This window comes from Cuculus canorus, chromosome 5, assembly GCF_017976375.1.
Source record: "Cuculus canorus isolate bCucCan1 chromosome 5, bCucCan1.pri, whole genome shotgun sequence".
Classification (NCBI taxonomy): Eukaryota; Metazoa; Chordata; class Aves; order Cuculiformes; family Cuculidae; genus Cuculus; species Cuculus canorus.
The window spans coordinates 36,750,398-36,768,234 of NC_071405.1; the positions used below are offsets into that span (position 1 = coordinate 36,750,398).

The 17,837-nt window shown below is 35.5% G+C and overlaps 1 protein-coding gene across 6 annotated transcripts in view; it reads left to right on the top strand.

Moving 5' to 3' along the window:
- Positions 1-17,837, top strand: part of SBF2 (SET binding factor 2) — a 259,658-nt gene that overhangs the window by 176,216 nt on the left and 65,605 nt on the right. For all 6 annotated transcript variants that reach the window (XM_054067549.1, XM_054067552.1, XM_054067555.1 and 3 more), the window contains one exon: positions 13,071-13,139. In XM_054067549.1, coding sequence (XP_053923524.1) covers positions 13,071-13,139 — 69 coding nt within the window. The remainder of the gene's footprint in view (positions 1-13,070; positions 13,140-17,837) is intronic.

Sequence of the window (17,837 nt, forward strand, 5' to 3'; positions counted from 1 at the left end):
TATCTGGAAACCCGATGTTTTGACACATTCTGCAATTCAACTGAGAGGTGTTTCCTTAATTTAACATTTCTTAATGTCTTCATTTACTATTGTATTAAATAAAGGTATATATCTGATAGCTAGATACAGTTGCTGCCTCAAGAAATATGTTAAACTTGGTACATTTTTACAAATTTAGAATGCACAGATAGTAGGTCTTACTTTTTTGGTGACAATTTACTGAGCATCTGGTATGCAACTACAAAAATATTTTCCCAAGTTTTCAAAAGAATTCACCATTGCCTTTCCAGTACCTGATTTTTTTTCTGACCTTAAATGTGACAGCTAAGTGTCAGCCAAGATTCACCATTGCTCTAAGAATACCATGGAGGTTCTGCACATCTGATTTTGATGAAAATCTCTTGAAAATACCTTGTCATTAAATGTTGGACCCAAATCCTTTATCTTCATCCTGAATGAGTTAAGTAGAGAGATATACTATGTGTTGCATTTTTATTCTGTTACGCTTTAATAATGGCATCACTACAGCCAGCATGCAACAAAATAATGATTACCCTATCTCATCTTATAACAGTAATGAACTTAGCAAGATCAACACGAATGGCAGCTGTTGTATACCTAAAGTAAAATGATTACTTCATTTGAGCACACACAGAGTTAGCAAAAAAATAAATTTGAAGATATAGTACTCAGAGAAGAGTATTATCTGCCAACTTTTATTAGCATAACAGTAATCACTGAAGTGATAAAGGAAATCTATATGATAATACTGATAATCTTAGAAGATCACAGCAGAGTCTACAGTACTGAAACAATAGTAAATGCAGATTGTTTGTAACAGTGAGATAATTTTTTGTCTATATGTAATATATGTAATGTTTGTGAAAGAGTCACAGAGGAACTTTACTCAGAGGGAGGAAGCTATTATTAGTCCTCTACTTAGCTGTGGAGCATCAAACTGATTTCACACAATCAAATCCTTGGCATGCGTTACCTGGCAAGATAGCTTGTTTTCTGCTTTTTTTTTGTTGAAAATGCAGCAGTTTTGCTGTTCAGTAGATGTGCCTTCATTCAGATAGACACAGTGGTACTGCTACAAGTGCCATGCTATGTTTTTGGCATCCTTCCAGGCTTACTTAAGCTGTTTGTACATACATGTGCTCTCAGGAGCAGCTTGGACTGTGTTTCACTACTCTTCCTATACACTGCTGCATCATGTCATTCATGCGTCTTGCTCCACAGGTGGGCATCAGTATATTACACAGCAGCATTGTGCTGTGCTTGTGTATCTCTCTCACTATGTATTAATATAAAAAGCCCAGAACTGTATCATTTATTAATTTCTATGGAGAGGAGATTAAAAGAAGGAGAAGGCCAGTAAATTTGAAATTTTTATTAAATGGTTGACAAAGGTCACGTAGCAGGTTATCTCACAGCATGGAATCAAAAGCTGCACTCTTAAATCTCTTTGCAAAACAGCAAAGAACAAGATCCAAAATTTCAGCAGCGTAGGGAACTTGGACAAAATGCGGCCAAGACACTAGCATGGTAATGAAAGAGAAAGCATTGGGAATTGTGGGATTCATGTCAACTTGGACAGTGAACGTCTTCTGAAAGCCTAAGGATTTCTTTGCTACTTAGAACTGTAGGTAAGATACAGGGACTCAGAAAATGGTGAAAGATATCAGGTTATCTGTTCATATTTCTTGTTAGGAGGAGACACAGATTAGAAATATTTCTTTTGAGTCAACATTTATGTTTATTGTACATGGTTGACATTTCATGCTGATACAATGTATTTCATTCAGTGTACACACTAAATAATACCATGCTGCCCAGAAATTAGCTGTTGATCTTTAGAAATCTGTACTGCACTCATTTGGTAATTTGCTACTGCATTCTTGGGAATTGGAGTCTTGATGTTTTTAGAATGCCAAAGCAATTGCTAATGTTTAAACTTCTTACTTTTTAATTTCAATGCCCACACTTTTTTCAGCCATTGCACTCTAGCTCATCCTTCTGAAAGCTCCAAATACGAATTGTGTGGAAGGAATTTCAAACAGCATGAGTGCAGTTGAGACTTAGAACATCACTAATATTTCACTGTACTCCAAGTTACCTTTATGAATCTTTTCATTGCCATTTTCTGCACTTCCATAGCAGAACTCCCCATTCTGCATTTTTCTGTGTAATTGCAAGAAAGTAAGAACAAAGCCGAAAGGTGTTCAGAGTAAAACTCTCAGGAAGGAAGATGAGATAGCCCAGGAGAACATCTGTCAGGCTTTTAAAATGGATTAACTGACAACCCAAAAGCTGACAAAAAGGCTTTCTCTGTGGTTAGTTGGTTGGATGTTATTACTAGCAATGATTTAGAAGGTTGTGGAACAGAAAAGGATCGTACCAAGATTTCTTACAATGTGATTCCAAGAAATCATTTTGCTGAACAGCAGTGCTACAGCAAAGTTCCCTCTTAACACTTCTGCTTTTTTGGTCCACACAACAACCTCAAGGATTTCTTCTTTCCTCTAGCAGTGTTTGTGCTGCGGAAATGTTTTTACACAGAATGGGAATTTGTTTCAAGAACATCGGACATTCCTCTTAAACTAGATGACAAACCAGTATGTTTTGAGAGCTTACTTTTTTCCCTTCTGTAAGCAAAGCTGGAGGACTTATTTCATGGAATTCTAACCTTTAGATTTCCTGAAGCCATTTGAAGGTTCCAGAGAAAAGTACCAATACAAGGTCAAAGGCTGAAAGATTCAAGGATTGTTTTACTTCTGCTAGTTCAAAATCATAGAATCACAGAATCATAGAGCCATGAGGTCAGAAAAGACCTTTGAGATCATCAGGTCCAGCCGTACCTGTCCAAAAGTAAATCATATCCCTAATAATTTTAATATTTCTTCTACTGTCTTTATATTTCAAACAGAGTGTCTCACGCTTGTTTTCATTTGTATTCTTAGAAAAACGAACACTTTAACATTAAATAAATGGACTTTTAATAAAAGTTTCATAAGAAACAGTTCCCACATCTCACATGCACTTATCATACTTGTATTATTGAACTACATGAGTGTAAGATTTCAAATAAAATCTGTATCCATAACAAAGAAGCCCATGCACTGCAAAGTACAATCTGAACTCTTAAAATACTTCACATTAAGTTAAATAAAAATACTATATTTTTCTAACTTTTCCATAGCTAAAATATTTGTAGTAGAATGTATGTATTTCAGTGACGAATGTTATTTTGGATGGAGCGCTTTACTAAATCAAACAGCTATTGAAGTCTCTCAATCTCTTGGGCTTTCCAGGCTTTGCAACAACATTCTTCCTTTATCACACAGATTTGATGCTTTAATCAAGATGGACACTGCTCTACAACATGCTACATAATCATGCACAACATGCCCTTCAGTCTCCCAGATATGCTTTAGGTATTCTTTCCTATGAACCATTTATCCTTTAAAAGGACTTTATCAGTCAGGGTTATAAACTTGAATTTTCTGGGAGCTTTTTCTCCAGAAAAATGGGATATTTCTGATAATGGCTTTGGTAGCATGATGTGGAACGAACCTATTCTGATGTTGTTACAAGATTGTTTTTATGATTAAGCAGCTTGTATAAGAACTTGTATTAAAGTTGTTAAAACTGCAACTAGTTTTTGAAACATAACAGAAAATTTACATTCCAGTCTATTAAGGAACAGAGAGGTCTGACAGTGGGATTGGCAACTGGGGATTTAAGGTTCAGTCAAATTCACCAGCGCGACTAATACAATGTGTTGTTTTCGCCTAAGAATGGAAAAGCCCTTGCTGGCTGAATTCAAGATTCACAACCTTGTAATAAGCAGAACTACCTCAAAAAAAAAGCACAGGAACCACCACACACACTTTGTCATCTTTGAAATTTTGCAGTCATCACAGGTCATCCTAGAAATATCCTCTTGCAGCAGCTGACACTTGTTTCATGAATCCAGAAATGGAGCAGCACCAACAGGGCCAATCCAAGAAAACTTCTTCCAGAAGCAGCTGGTCATTGTCGTTCTTCTTGTCCTTTGGTGCAGCTGTACACAGCATAACTGGTGCCTCTGCCAAAACTGTAGCAAAGCTTCTCAGTACTATCAAGGTTGGCGTAGACAAACTGAAGCTGTCCGGCAACAACATGTCAAATATGTATTGAGAAGAGACTCCGCCTCTGGCAGTTCATGAAAAATGCGTCTCCCAGAGGCAGTGTTACATACCCACAAACATGTACTTGAGTTCACAGGAGCACGTGCCAGAACCCTGTGGGTGCAATTGGTGTATATATATTTTATTTTTTTTAAAAGCCCAAACCATTGGCATCAGCTTTCTCTCCAATAATTTTTATCTGTGCTGTTTTCCCTCTGTATACTTACTTAGTTCTTCTGGGCTTCTTTCAATTCTGCGTTCTCTTGATATTTTCTGTCTCTTGGATGAGATCCATTGTTTTGTTCTTTTGCCCCTCCTATGAGCGTCTTAGTCAAACTAAAGTTTTTAACATTTTTGACTTGGTGCAAGATATTCTTCCCCCTTCTGTCTCCCATCAGTCTTATGCATTGTTTCCAATTATTGACTCTTTACCTTGTGCATTTCTTTGAGAAACTTAATATCACTGCTCTAGATCTGTTCACTGCTTCTGCCTTTTGCTGTTCTTCTGGGTTTTTTTTTTTGCCTTGATGGTATGAAGTATACCATCAAGGTACTTCATAGTATTTCCGTAGTATTTCAATTTCATTTCCTCTCATGCTGCCCGCCCATTCAATTTAACTGCAATAGTATCAGGGCTCTCTTTGCTGTACAGAGTTTGCTGGTATCTGCAAACAGCAACAAAGCAGGATAGCTCATTTTCCACTTTTGTTCTGAATTTTAGGGCACAGTCTTGGTTTGTTATGTATAACAGCACATGGTTCCAGATGCTGTTCCTATATAGCTTATGCTTTTACATGGAGTTACCCCTGTCCCTTGAGCAGAACTTAGCATTTGTCTTTGTGGAAGTTCAGGAGGTTCTTGTCAGGCTGCTTTTTACAGGCTGTGATAAAACTTAGTCCTGCCCTCCAGCGTAGCTACCACTCCCTCAAATCTGGTGTCATCCAGAAATATGCTGATGATGCATTTCATGCCATTTTCCAAGTTGTTGAGGAAAACGTGACAAGGCATTTGCCCACGGTATCAGCCCCTGAAAACATGATTCATAAACCTGCCTGTTAAACCTGGACCCATTCATCACTTTTGAGTCTGACAGTGCAGTTTTCTGCTCTTTCATTTAGACTGTACCTCCCCAGCTCGCCTACAATTATACCAAAGGAGCCTGTGTCAAAAGCCCTGTTAAAGCCAAGGTAAATGAGACATGCAGCTCTTTCCTCAGCTACAGAGCTTGTTATTTCATTGCAGAGGTTGATCCATTTTCCCTACGTGCTTTCTGTTCTCAATAACTTTCTTGTTCTTCATGTGTCTGGAAACGCCTTCTGTGAGGACTTCTCACTAGAGTCTAGCCTATAGATCCCCTGAACCAGTTCCTTGCCATCTTTGAGATGTTGCCCAAGGTTTTATTTCTGTTTCCCCAGAAAATCAGCTGTAATTGACAAGGTACCTATAAGACACTAACTCTCACAAGGGGAAAACTTTGGGGTTTAGAAGTTCTCTTTTCTAAGACAGTGTCAGTGTCTTAGCATAAATAAAAAAAATATTTTGCTGTCAGTTGCTATTCAGTGGAAAGTTTTCAGTGAGCCCTACTTCCAAGTTACATTTCATTAGCCATTGTTTGTTCGATTTCTCCATAGTGAACTACAGACCCAGAATCTTCTGGTAATTTATTTGAGCTGAGCGTCAACTCTTTGCGTTTCAGGATGTAGATGTAAAATTGCACTTCTATCCAATCAGTATTTTCTAAAAAATACAAAAGAAGTGGATTTTTTCAGTGAAACACGTTACATAGCTATGGAAATCTAATATTTTTTTAAAAGGTGTTAATTCTTGTTAAGTTGTAAAAATTTTATGGGGTATGCATTGATGATCTGATGCATTTTTATTAAAAGTATATGAGATTAGAAAATCACATGAAAATTATACAACAGTGAAGTTAAGCAAGATGAATGTATTCTTATGTATTTGGAAGTTTGTTACTTTTCTTATAATATTTTGCTTATAAGGAGAAGAGATGCTGCTGTGCACCAAATGAATGTTAGAATGCATGAGAAAGTGTGCTGTTTACTTCTGAATGGATTCGCTCATAGACTGGACTGTAGTGGAATATTGCATCTATTGTAATAGTTCTTCTAATATTTTAAGCATTTTTCTGTTGTTCCTTAATTCAATTACCCGGACTGTCTGTAAAGTGGTTTTCAAAGTATCCTGTATTTGTACTGCATAAGTGCTTTGGTGTACCAGAGCTTTAGGAGTACTCTGCAGTCTGTAGATATATTATGAATTAATAACCCCTTTCCAACTGAGTAGTTAATGGATATTGATCACTGTTTTGTCATGAATTACAATGTATTCTATCATTTGAATGTTGTTTGTCAAATACTTTTTACAAATTACTGTGCAGGACCTTGTATCACAGCTGGTGTAGTTTAAGGTTTGGACAGAGTCACTGTGAATGAAGCCCTGCTGTGAAATAAAAGTCAAAAGGCATCTTGGCATCCCAACCATTTCCTTGGGAGAAGATTACAGCCTGAGTATGTTGAACTTTATTGCCATGGGCCTCATGACAGTGTTCAGAAACATGCATGGCATTTCTGCTAAAGAAACTCAGATGTGCTCAGACGCAAGGGATGGCATTCTTGTGTTTATCAGTATCTTGCAAAAAAAGTTAGATGTTTTTACGCTTTTGGGGTACAGTAAAAATACAGCAAAGAATGTGTAATTTATGCACATAAAAATTGGGGTTCCTGATTTCCTAAACATAATTCATTATGAAAAGGAGGGAAATGACTAATCTCAGCCCTAGATGGAAATATATTTATTGAGAAAGAAGGGAGGGGGGAACTCAACAGCTCTTCTTTGAGTAAAACGTTGTTGCTTCTTTTGGCTTCTGCGAGATCAGAAGTACAATGGAGCTGCATGGAGAAAATGTGCTGCATTTATTAATTTGTGAATGTGCGGAGTAAAGCAAAAGGACACTTAAAAATCAATTATCTTTATGTGCCTGTGCAGTTCCATCTAAATTGCATCAGATAAATTCTGTCCCTTATACCACTATGTTACAAGGACAGATAAACCCATGAGAATTTAGGGACAGGTAAAGACAAGTATGAAGCTCTTCGGGAAGCAAAATCCTTCTAAAATTGAACTGGATCTGCTGTTACCTGGAATGGCAGGCCTATAGCATCTTTCATTCTGTTGCTGACACGATAGGTTCCTTAACAAAACTGTCATTATGAAGGCTTCTGTTCAGGCAGAAAGACCGCAAAGTCAAAACAAATTGGTGAAGATTCTTCTGGGCTGGGTGCAGTTCCTTTGTCTTCTGGGTTGACACTCGTATGAGCATAAGGCAGTCTCACTGTAATGTAATAGAGGATGAAACAAGTCTTACATCTGGCATAATTCAGAGCACAGGTGAAGTCTGTCTGATATGGACTTCGTGTTGAATTACAGCTGTTGGGTAGTAACTGGGCAGCAATCTGAGAAATTGCTCCTTAAAAGCCTAAAGTGTGATTCTGGTCAATACTAAACCTGGAAACAATAGACAGCAAGAGTATATGTTTTGGTTTTCTTTACTGACAATTGCTACAACAGTGTTTAAGTAGAACAGTAGTTAAATTAAAAGCTTGTGTTGATGAGTAACATATAAAATGCTGTAGGGTCATTTATGAAGGAAGACATGGTTTTGTGAGTTAAGTTTTAAAGACTATATATATGTGAGAAGTTTTAAAAGTAATGAAAATTACATAAAGCAGTATGTTTCAAGTTTTGATTGTGTTCTTGCAGTTCTGCCGATAGGTAAATTCACAGGTGGTCACTTATCCGGGCCTATTATGTGTGTCTTTCTTCCACCCTGTTTCTCAAGTCCCAGAAGACTTGCGTTTAACAAAATTGTACCTGTCTTAATAAGGTTTGATTTCACTTTTGGCGACATGAAAAATAGAAAACTTGTATCCCATTATGAAGCAGAGCAGCAGGCAGCAGTGATGTTAACCTCACTAGGCAGAACTGTATATGAATGTTAGAAAGAAAGTAACTACATTAATTTTCACTGAAAAAACCTTATGAGCTTATGAGCTCCATATAAAGGTTCCAAAATTTCTGTTGAAGTTAATGATACGCTGTTAGTAACAAGCAATTTAAGTAATTAGTGTCATATTGGCATTTATTCCAGCAAAATATGTCATCTTCTCTGTTGCTCCAGATGATGGCTTTGTCTGTGGAGTTAAAACTAGTAGTTTGAAATACTTCTAAAAGTTACATTGGAAATTCCAAATACAACTATGTTGTTTTACCTTTCAAGGCAGCATATAATTATATTAGATCTAATAAGTAGATTTTTAAGTTGTCGGTTTGTTTACTTGGATTTTTGACTCTGCAGAGATTGAACATAAAGGACATTGGTCATAACATCGATTAACATGGAATAGGATTTCTTTGATACAAATTATAATTTTTAATAGTTCGATTGCCTCAACATTGTATTTTTATATGGATGCAAAATTTTATTCAGCTTATATAATGAAAGTTAAGGGGTTTTTTTAATCAGCTCATCAAAATTTAACTCTAGCTTTGAATTATGTTGTAGTGTTACATGGTGAATCTCTGTTCCTTTTAAACAAACAAAGCATTTTTTCTAAACTGTACTGCTGAATTCCCTTACTCGTTTACACAAAAAGAATAGTCTTGTTTGACAGTTTATGTTTCCAAAATATAAAAGGCATCAACAATAAAAGTTCTATGATTCAGTAAAACTCTGCCCATGTAATATATCTGCAACTGTAAGGATTAAATATCCTGGTACCACTGAAATAATCTGTTGAATTTGCAATGAATATTTTACCTATAATTTGCAGCCAATGCACCGCACATAGTTTATGGTTACAAAACACAAATTACTCTAAAGAGTCTGGTGTATTTCTCTTGATTCGTTAAGAGCTTAGTCCTGTATGGTGATGAATGCTCATGGTCTTCATGAAAATTGACAGCACTCGCTATTTCTCAAGAGGGATGGTGCAGCACTGAGGCTAGTATTAGCAGTATGTTTAATAGAGCACACATGCATCATACTGTACTGCCAAAAAAAGCATGGATCAAGAGCTGCCATGTTTAGCTTTTTAGTTTGAGTGCATTGACTGCATGTTAGATTAATTTCATGCGATAGTCAGGCCTGCGGGTAGTTCCATTTATTTATAGTGCTGCTGAATGTAAAACAAAAGTGGGTCCCAGGTTTTCAGCATTCTCAGATTTCTGTAGATTATTAAAAACGTGGTGTCTGCTTGAAAAGTTTACTGCCAAAAGCAGAATGTGGTTTTAACACATGAAACATACTGTATCAGCTATCAATTAATAAGAGAGACTATTTAAAAATAAAATTGCACTCCAAGTATTATTAAATATTTAACATCTCTCTCAGATTTTTATCATGTGCCCGAGAGAAAGCAGAAATCCCTAAGTATCAGTTGTCGCTTACTGCAGCCTGTTTAGGAAGGCATGTAAGCTTGTGTTTAACTGCCACTGTGCATCCCTGGCTTCAGCTCGCTTTTGTAGTCAGTGGGACATCAGAGAGTGCTTAAGGGCTTTATTGAATCTGGGCCTGCACCTTCAGCAGCAGATCAAGGAGGAGCCTTTACCTGGGGTGGCTTTTCTTAGCTGTTCATCACTAGGATCATATTGTGAAGGGCATCTCAACTTGATGATGACATACACCACCATGTTTTCAAAACAGATATTCAGGTCAGTACTTGTTCTGAAGTCAGGAATGAGGAGAAGAGTTGCCTCTCCTCTCCAGTCCTGGAAGCCTAAGCCACCTACCAGATTCCAAAGCCATCGGTGCCTCATCAGATACCAGCAGTCCCATGCATCCATCCATCAAAATGTGTAACTTCTAGCTATCAATTCTACTTTGTAATGACAATATCTAACCACAGAAGTTTTGTGGCATATGTAAACTGAGCAGAACATAAAGTGAACTGCATGTATTATCAAAGTAAGTAATATAAAGAAAAAAATACTTATTTTGTTATTCACATATCAATTTAATTTGGCAAAACTGTTTTAATTGTATGTGAATTATGTAGCATTTCCAGTCTGCTACATAGTTCAGCAACTGTCTGGATATGTGATCGGTATGGCCAGAATAAAGTACCAGGTCTTTGTTCAGTTAGGCACAGATTCAAAGCAGTACCTGAACGTGGCGTGGTGCAAGTCCATATTTCACTGTTGTGAGACATTTGTTTTTATTAAATTTATTAGGACATGAAATTTCAGCTTCATTTTGTGCAAATTAAGGGAACAGCTTTAACTATTTTGTGTATTTGATTTCTGTACTTCTGTAGCAGTAGTAAGAGAGATTTTTCACAAATGGTAAATTGGTCTAAATTATTTGCATACAATACGTGTAAGACATTTCCAGTACTTTGGTTTGCTTGTAAAATTGGGAAGCTAAGATTTTAGTGCAACAACTCTTAACTATGGCATTCCATTGTGCAGCTACAAAGCAGATAATTATTTAATTAACTTCACTATTCTTAAAACAGCAGTATCATAGCTTATTCCTAAGAGATCATTTTTACATTTCTTGTCACATGCCAGAGAAGGGAAAGAATACGTAGATAATACCTCTATAGTACAAGTCCAGGAGATTTTAATGCTGACATAGAATATGTGGAGAATTTCATACTTGCAAGAAGGAATGGAAAAATAATATACTGTGTTGTTTATGTGGTGATGATATATATCTTTAAGACATATGTTAGCTCTTGGAGTATTGAATGCTCTCTAGGTAAAGATACATTGTTCAGTTTTTATAAAGGTATTTTTAGTGTATTTTGGGTAAAAGCCAGAACTCTTACAAATAATTTGAGCTAAGGGATTAGGTAGAAAACTTGAAACAATGAAGATGGATCATTTTATACCTAGTTATAAATAAGCACGTACAGAAATAAGATATACATTTCTTTGAAAACTATGGAGCATTCCTAACAGTTGTAAAGTCTCATTTTAAATGGAAAGTCTTCTGATTAAGTGAAAAAATAATGATATTTTTCATATCTTTATATTAAAGGACAAATATATATACTAAATTCCAAATGGGGGTTAAGGATGTGGATAACAATAGGAAATAATGCAGAAACTGAAAATGAAAACCAGCTGAGACTATGTAGTTTAGTCTTACTGTTCTGACATCTTACAAACCAGTTTTGTTTTTCTATATACGTCGCAATACTGAAAGGCATCGTTAAAACATGTGTTCAGTGTCTCAATGTTCACTTTTCTTACTGTTTTCTTCTACCAGATTGGCGTGTGTTATGAAGTGTGAGCACTTGCACACCTTCTCTTTTCCATGCACAGTTACCATACATGCATTCATGTATATTTACATATGTTAAATCCTTCAGTAACTGCAGAAATAAAGCTTCGCATCTATGAACTTCTTGTACACCTTTTCAAAATACATATGTAAGTAGTTTACTAAATGCTACTGTATTTAACTCTGCGTGGACGAGAGTATTCTCTTTAGATAAGCTTGATTAAAGTAGTAGAAGATGGAGGATTTATTATTGGAAAATTACAAAAGATGAAACAGACTTTTAAAATAAAAAGAAGCAAAAGGGTCATGTGATGAGTTTTTTCGTCTTTTGTTTTAAACCTGCAGTCCATAATCACTCAGCAACCATTTAAGAAAGTAGAGTGACATGAATACAAAAGACATCCTAATGATCCTTAACATGATTGTTCTTGTAGTGCAGATTTTCTGTTTCTGCTATCACAGTTGGCTGGTGCCAAGCTTTTGCTAGGTGCTGTGTTTTAGAGAACTCTGATATGATGAGATGAAGATGTAAATGAGAAGTCTGGCAGAGGAACACTTGAGATATTTAAATTTTGGATTTTGGTCGGATGTTATAGACAGTTAATAGGTGTGTGCTTTGAATTGAAGGGTGCCTGTTGTAAGATGAATGTTAAAAATATTGAAATGGCTTGTTCAGATGGAAATGTTTGGTCATTCATCATTCAGGGGTAAGATGGTGATACATTTGTCTAGGTAGAACTGTATGTGTCATTGTGTTTTTCAGTTTTGGCAAAAAAACCCCAAACTGTAGTCACTTTGTTTTATTTTAAAAAGTATCTTTTTTAACTCTTGTTGACTATTTTTTGTTCTTTTTTTTAAAAAAAGTCTCAAAAATTCAAGTAGCTTTTTTTAAAAAATATTAAGTTGCATTCCAATTCTGGTTTCTTTTAAAAGAGTTCTGTAATAAAATCACTATTTTCATCAGTGCAATTACCAGTTGATTTACTTTGGCATAGCCTTTTCAGCCTAGAAGCCTAGATAGACATGAATGACACACTTGACTGTTGAATGAGGCATCCTGAGACTGAAGAGAATGGGTTTTCATCTTCTTTTCAAGTTAACCTTGTGCCAAACTTTTGTAGAGGCTGTGGAGGTGATTATTTCATTTTAAATAAATGTCAATTTCTTTGTGTAAACTCTTTGAAAGTACATTCTTTGGTCATCACATCACTTCCATTTTAGTCAGATTTGCTGTTGACCCAAATGGAAGCAAGCTACCTTTGTATTGTTTCCTAAGTGAAGAATACTTTCCTTTTTATACATAAGCTATGGTGATGAAATAATATTTCAGGCACAGGAGTGAGAAAGCTCCTAATAAATTCCTTAAATGGGAAAAATCATAGCAATATCTATCTAGTATAAATGGAGGGAAGACATGTATATGTACATACACATGCACACACATGAATGTATGTTATTCTTACATGATATCAAGTGATTAAAAGTTACATTATGTATAGGAAGGATATCAGAGGGACTCCATAAGGCAGAAGACTATAATGCATAACATTGAAAACAGTTTCGCTTATTTTCTTTGTCTGTTTTTCTTCAAGGATTGTTCATCTTCAGAAGAGTACAACATCGCTGCAGCATTGCTACCCCTGACTACTGCTTTTTATAGGGTAAGATTTAATTGAAAACCACTCCTATATTGTGTTTTTTTGACATTACATACATAGTTAAAATGAAGAAAGCGATGACAGGAGATACATGGTGGGTAGGAAGGTTCTTTCTAAAATTGATCAATGTCGTGGAAGTCTTTAATGGACTGTTATGGACATGCCTCAGGATTACACTTATTGATATTGGGTGATAATAATTATGATAGATTTATCCAGAACTTAAGCTTATATGCTGAATTAGAGAATTATTACTGAATTATAAGTAGATACAGAAATTACTGAAAATAATAATTTCTGATGTTATTGTGTAAAAACTGTTTATTGGAGTACTTTTTTTGTTTAATTTGGCTTGTTAAGTATTGGCCAAAAAATACATGTTAGGTTTTTAATCTCTGTAGTTGTTAATTTTGGAGAGTATTATGAATGACTTGTTTTCATTGTGTATTTGTTTTCTATTCTTTATGTTGGTTTTCTTTTCTTTTTTCGCATAGTGTTTAATAGTGATAAAATATGATAATAAATCTGAAAATGTAAATAATGCAAAGTCTGCAGGCAATTATTTCAAAAGTAGAATGTCCATAGAACATACAGTAGCATTTTTGCCAGTGCTGGTTAGCTCAAGTGTCACTTTTTCATATGCACGTATCTGAGGACATAAAAAGACTTGCTTGCAATATTAAATAATCTTTTTGTATGGTGCATATTGGTATACAACACAGTTTGGGAAATAAGCATTTAATCATGGGCAATTGGTGTGTCATGATACTGCAAAATAGTAGTTACTGCAACAATCTAGATAGACATTAATAATGTGATAGAAACTAAGAAAAATATAACCTTCCATTCTTCAGATGGTGAATGAGGCATTTATGAGTAGTCATAGAGAAAATGCAAAGAGATTCCTGTTTTAGCTGAATAGAAACTAAGGTTTTTGCAACAATAAGCTACTACATGAATCTTATATTATGAAGAAAGATTGACCTTAGTTTTATTTTCTGATTTTTTGTTCCACTAGAAATGGCCAAGAAAGGCCGCATAGCTCTTTACCTTGAGAGCTATAGAGAGTATTTTGGGCAAGTTATAGCAGTTTGGTTACATTCCTCATTTGGTAAAGTTTGATGAAGTGCAGGGGGAAGCAGTAAAAAAATGCTTCTTATTGCGTGGAATATCATAACTGTTGAAATAAGCTTAAGTAAGTTTTAATTTCACAATAAAGGAGACCAAAAAGCTGTATTGGATATACAATTTCTTTAAGTAATTTTTCTATACACTTGTATTTTTGGTAGGATTATCTAGATCTCAAACCATTCCTCTCACAAAATAGTCTCTGAAATCTTTTGTGCAAAAACCTACTCCTATGCTTACTGTTTAACTCTAAAGCTGTGCACTCAGGAAACTGTGAGTCCCCGGATGTAAGAATCTTGATGGTTTTTTTAATGTTCCAGACCTGAATTAAAATTAAAGTAACCTGACTGTTAACTTGCAAAGGCCAGCTGTTAATGCATAATAGAAAAAGAATTTTGTTTTTCCCAGACCTAATTCTCAGGTTCATTGATGGCCCCCTTTGGTATGTCCCATTAGATACAGTTCTTTGGCAAAAGTACTTATTTTGATACAAAAATGTTCATACTAAACACAAACTGATGTGTTGTTCAGAACACGAGATCAGTAGACAAAGTTTGCAGCAATCAGTTAAAATTAAGGTTAATGGTTTAAGGTTCCGTTGGAATTTGAGCAAAAATAAAACTTTTTTGGAGCATTTTTCGGCTTCTCTAGAGGTTTTGGAAATTGTGTCCTAGACTAGAATGAGGATGTTCTACCTGGCACAAACCTGTGTAGGAATAATGTTCTGTATGAGTATCCTTAAATAATGTCCCTTTTTTTCCACCACATTAACATCTGTATAACCCTTCAGAGGGATTCCTGCTCTGGAGTTAAGTAACGTTCATCTTCCCCTGTTCTGGGGAGAAATAATATCAAATCCTGCTGCTTTACTTTTCTCCCTTGAGCTTCCTGCTTTCTAATTTATTTACATTTTATAAGTTCTCTTTTCATGGGGTTTCCCTTTACTGAAATCTTAGATGATTAAAGGTTTGTTGCTTAAAACAGCATATTGCTTTTCTGTCTCTGATAAGTCCAGAGGAATGTACAAACTAAAATTAAGGTCATTTGGGGGATTATTTGTTTTTTACTCAAATACCTTCAGGAAAACTGGTATGTGTGCACTATCAAACTGTGTCATGGCCTTTTCCACTGAGTTGCTTGTCGATTTTATTTAATTACCATATACAGGGTGGTTTGCACACACAGCACGTGCACACATGCATGCACTTCAAGCTGCATATCATTTTTCTGTAGGCAGAGCACAGGTTTCCAATATTATTGCTTCAAAGTGCTGAACTATCTTATTTCTGCTATAAGTGTGTGTTTATGCTTTCTGAAAAATGTTGAAGTAATGCTTGGCAGTATGTACTTGTTTTTATTTATGTTTCTGTTATCAGAATATCATGTTTAATGCCAGCAATTAAATATTATTTCACTTAGCCCTTTTGAAACTGCACAGTGTTCTTGGTAGCCAGAAATAGACAAGAATTCTGAGTCTAAGAGTGACACAGGTTTTCATTTGTGTGTGCGTTGCTGTTTCTGTTCGAATATTATTCCGAATCGAGTTATCAGTGAGAAAGTCTCTAGTAAATCTAGAAATGTAGAGTTATATCAGTCAAATATAAATTTTCCATCTGTGTTTGCTATAGCGTTTTGATGGGAAATTGTGATGGGATTTCATTTTGCAACATTTTATTGTTAATGTAATTCCTGTTGCTTCGAATGAAAGTTACGCAGCATCACAGTTCCTTCCTGAAAGGACGACTGTGTATATGAAATGTTAAGTTTCATTTTTTTTACCTAAGACAAAGCAGAACACTAATAAAACAATTACCTGTTCATTCCAAATAGCTTTACTGTACATGGCCACACTTAGTGCACACTTAGTGTTTGAGGTGCATAAATAATGAAAAATGTGTGTTTTCATGTGAGTCCAGCAGATGAAACCAAGAAAATTAGTAGTAAGAGAGACATAGTCTTAGAATTGATGTTGGTAAGATTCTGGAATGGTCTTCTCATGATGTAGTCAGTGCTCTGGCCTTGAGCTATTTTAAAATATTCTTGGGAAGGCAGTAAAAAATAGTGTAGAAAGGAACAAGCTTGCATGATCTAACAGGTCTTGTCTATCTCCTGATGTCTTGAGTTACTTAAAGATTAGTCTAGGGTATTTCTACATATATCTAATTAAAATAACAAGAAACATCACCCTGTGTGCAGCGTGCTATCAGCTCTTGGGATGTCTGGTGAAATTTTAGAATTCCAAGTGCTGAAGTCTGGTGAGTGATCTGCTGTGAAACTTGATCGGGCAGGATTTGATTGCACTCTAACTCATAGCTGGTGGGATTAAATTCATAGACAGGAAGTCACTAGTATTCGCATATTTGTGGCCTGGAGAAATATTTGAATTTTTCTAGAAAAAATAATCACAATGCTTTTTCAAAATTTTAACAGCTCAATGGACTTGAGCTGTTAGCAAAATGTGACTCATCGGTGACAATGGACTTCGGTGTGTACTGTTCATGTCACGAAAACAAACATATCCGTTGCTTCTCAGTTAGAAAAAGGTTTTAGTTTATCGTTAGTAATACTGTTGGAATTTTGTTTAAAATTGAAACAATAATATAAATAAAATGTATTTATACATGTAGATAAAGAATTTTTCCATGGTTTTCGGTACAAATGTCCCACACTTGTTTGGTCTGCAGCCATTTTTTCTAGATATAAAATTGAAATGTAGCATTCCCTGGTGCTGCAGAAAAGAGGTCATTTTTTTACACGTGGGAAGAAAGGACATAATTAAAAGAACATATTTTAGTCATGTATTAATTTTATTAACTCATCAAGTTAATGATGAGTTGATAAATCGTATAATGATGATCATATAATCAGCATTGTCAAATTCACAGGATTTGGATACTGTTTCAGTTATGTCTCTTTGCCAAGGTGGCAAGATGTGGTGTATGCTACGCTTCGTTCCTTGGAGGTTTAATGTGCAGCAAGATCCGTCGCAGGCACCAGTTTCAGCCTGTTTGCTGAACAGCAGGCAGAGGGAGCAAGAGCTCTCTTCCTCACTGCTATTCCATGCCAGGTCATAGTCAGGGTCTAGACTTCTCCGTCTACCTTCCCTTTTCAGCTAAGGTGATATTTCACAGTGATCAAATGTTCCTTCTTTCATCCCTCAGCCGCTGCAGAACCTGAATATGCAGATTAAAATAGAATTTTCTGCCTTTCAGGGCATTATTTTCAAAATATTATGATTAGTGTTTTATGCTTAAGCTGCACATAACCGTCAGTGTTCTCATACTTTTCCCAGGATATTCTACCACAATATATAGTTGATAGTAATGCACAAATTTTTGTTATTTGGCACTCAGAAGTGACAGTTCTGATCACCTGTGTTTGAATAGAGGAAGAGGCATAATAAAATACACTTATCCTGAAAATAGAGTTTGTTGTGTGTAGAAATTATGGATAGATTTCTATATTTTATTGATGAGAATTTCTTTAAATTGCAGTGGCCAAAGCAGTATTATTTTTCAGAATCACAAGTATTTTATTTAGATTTCTGAGTCACTTGCTCTTCAGTGGCTTGAT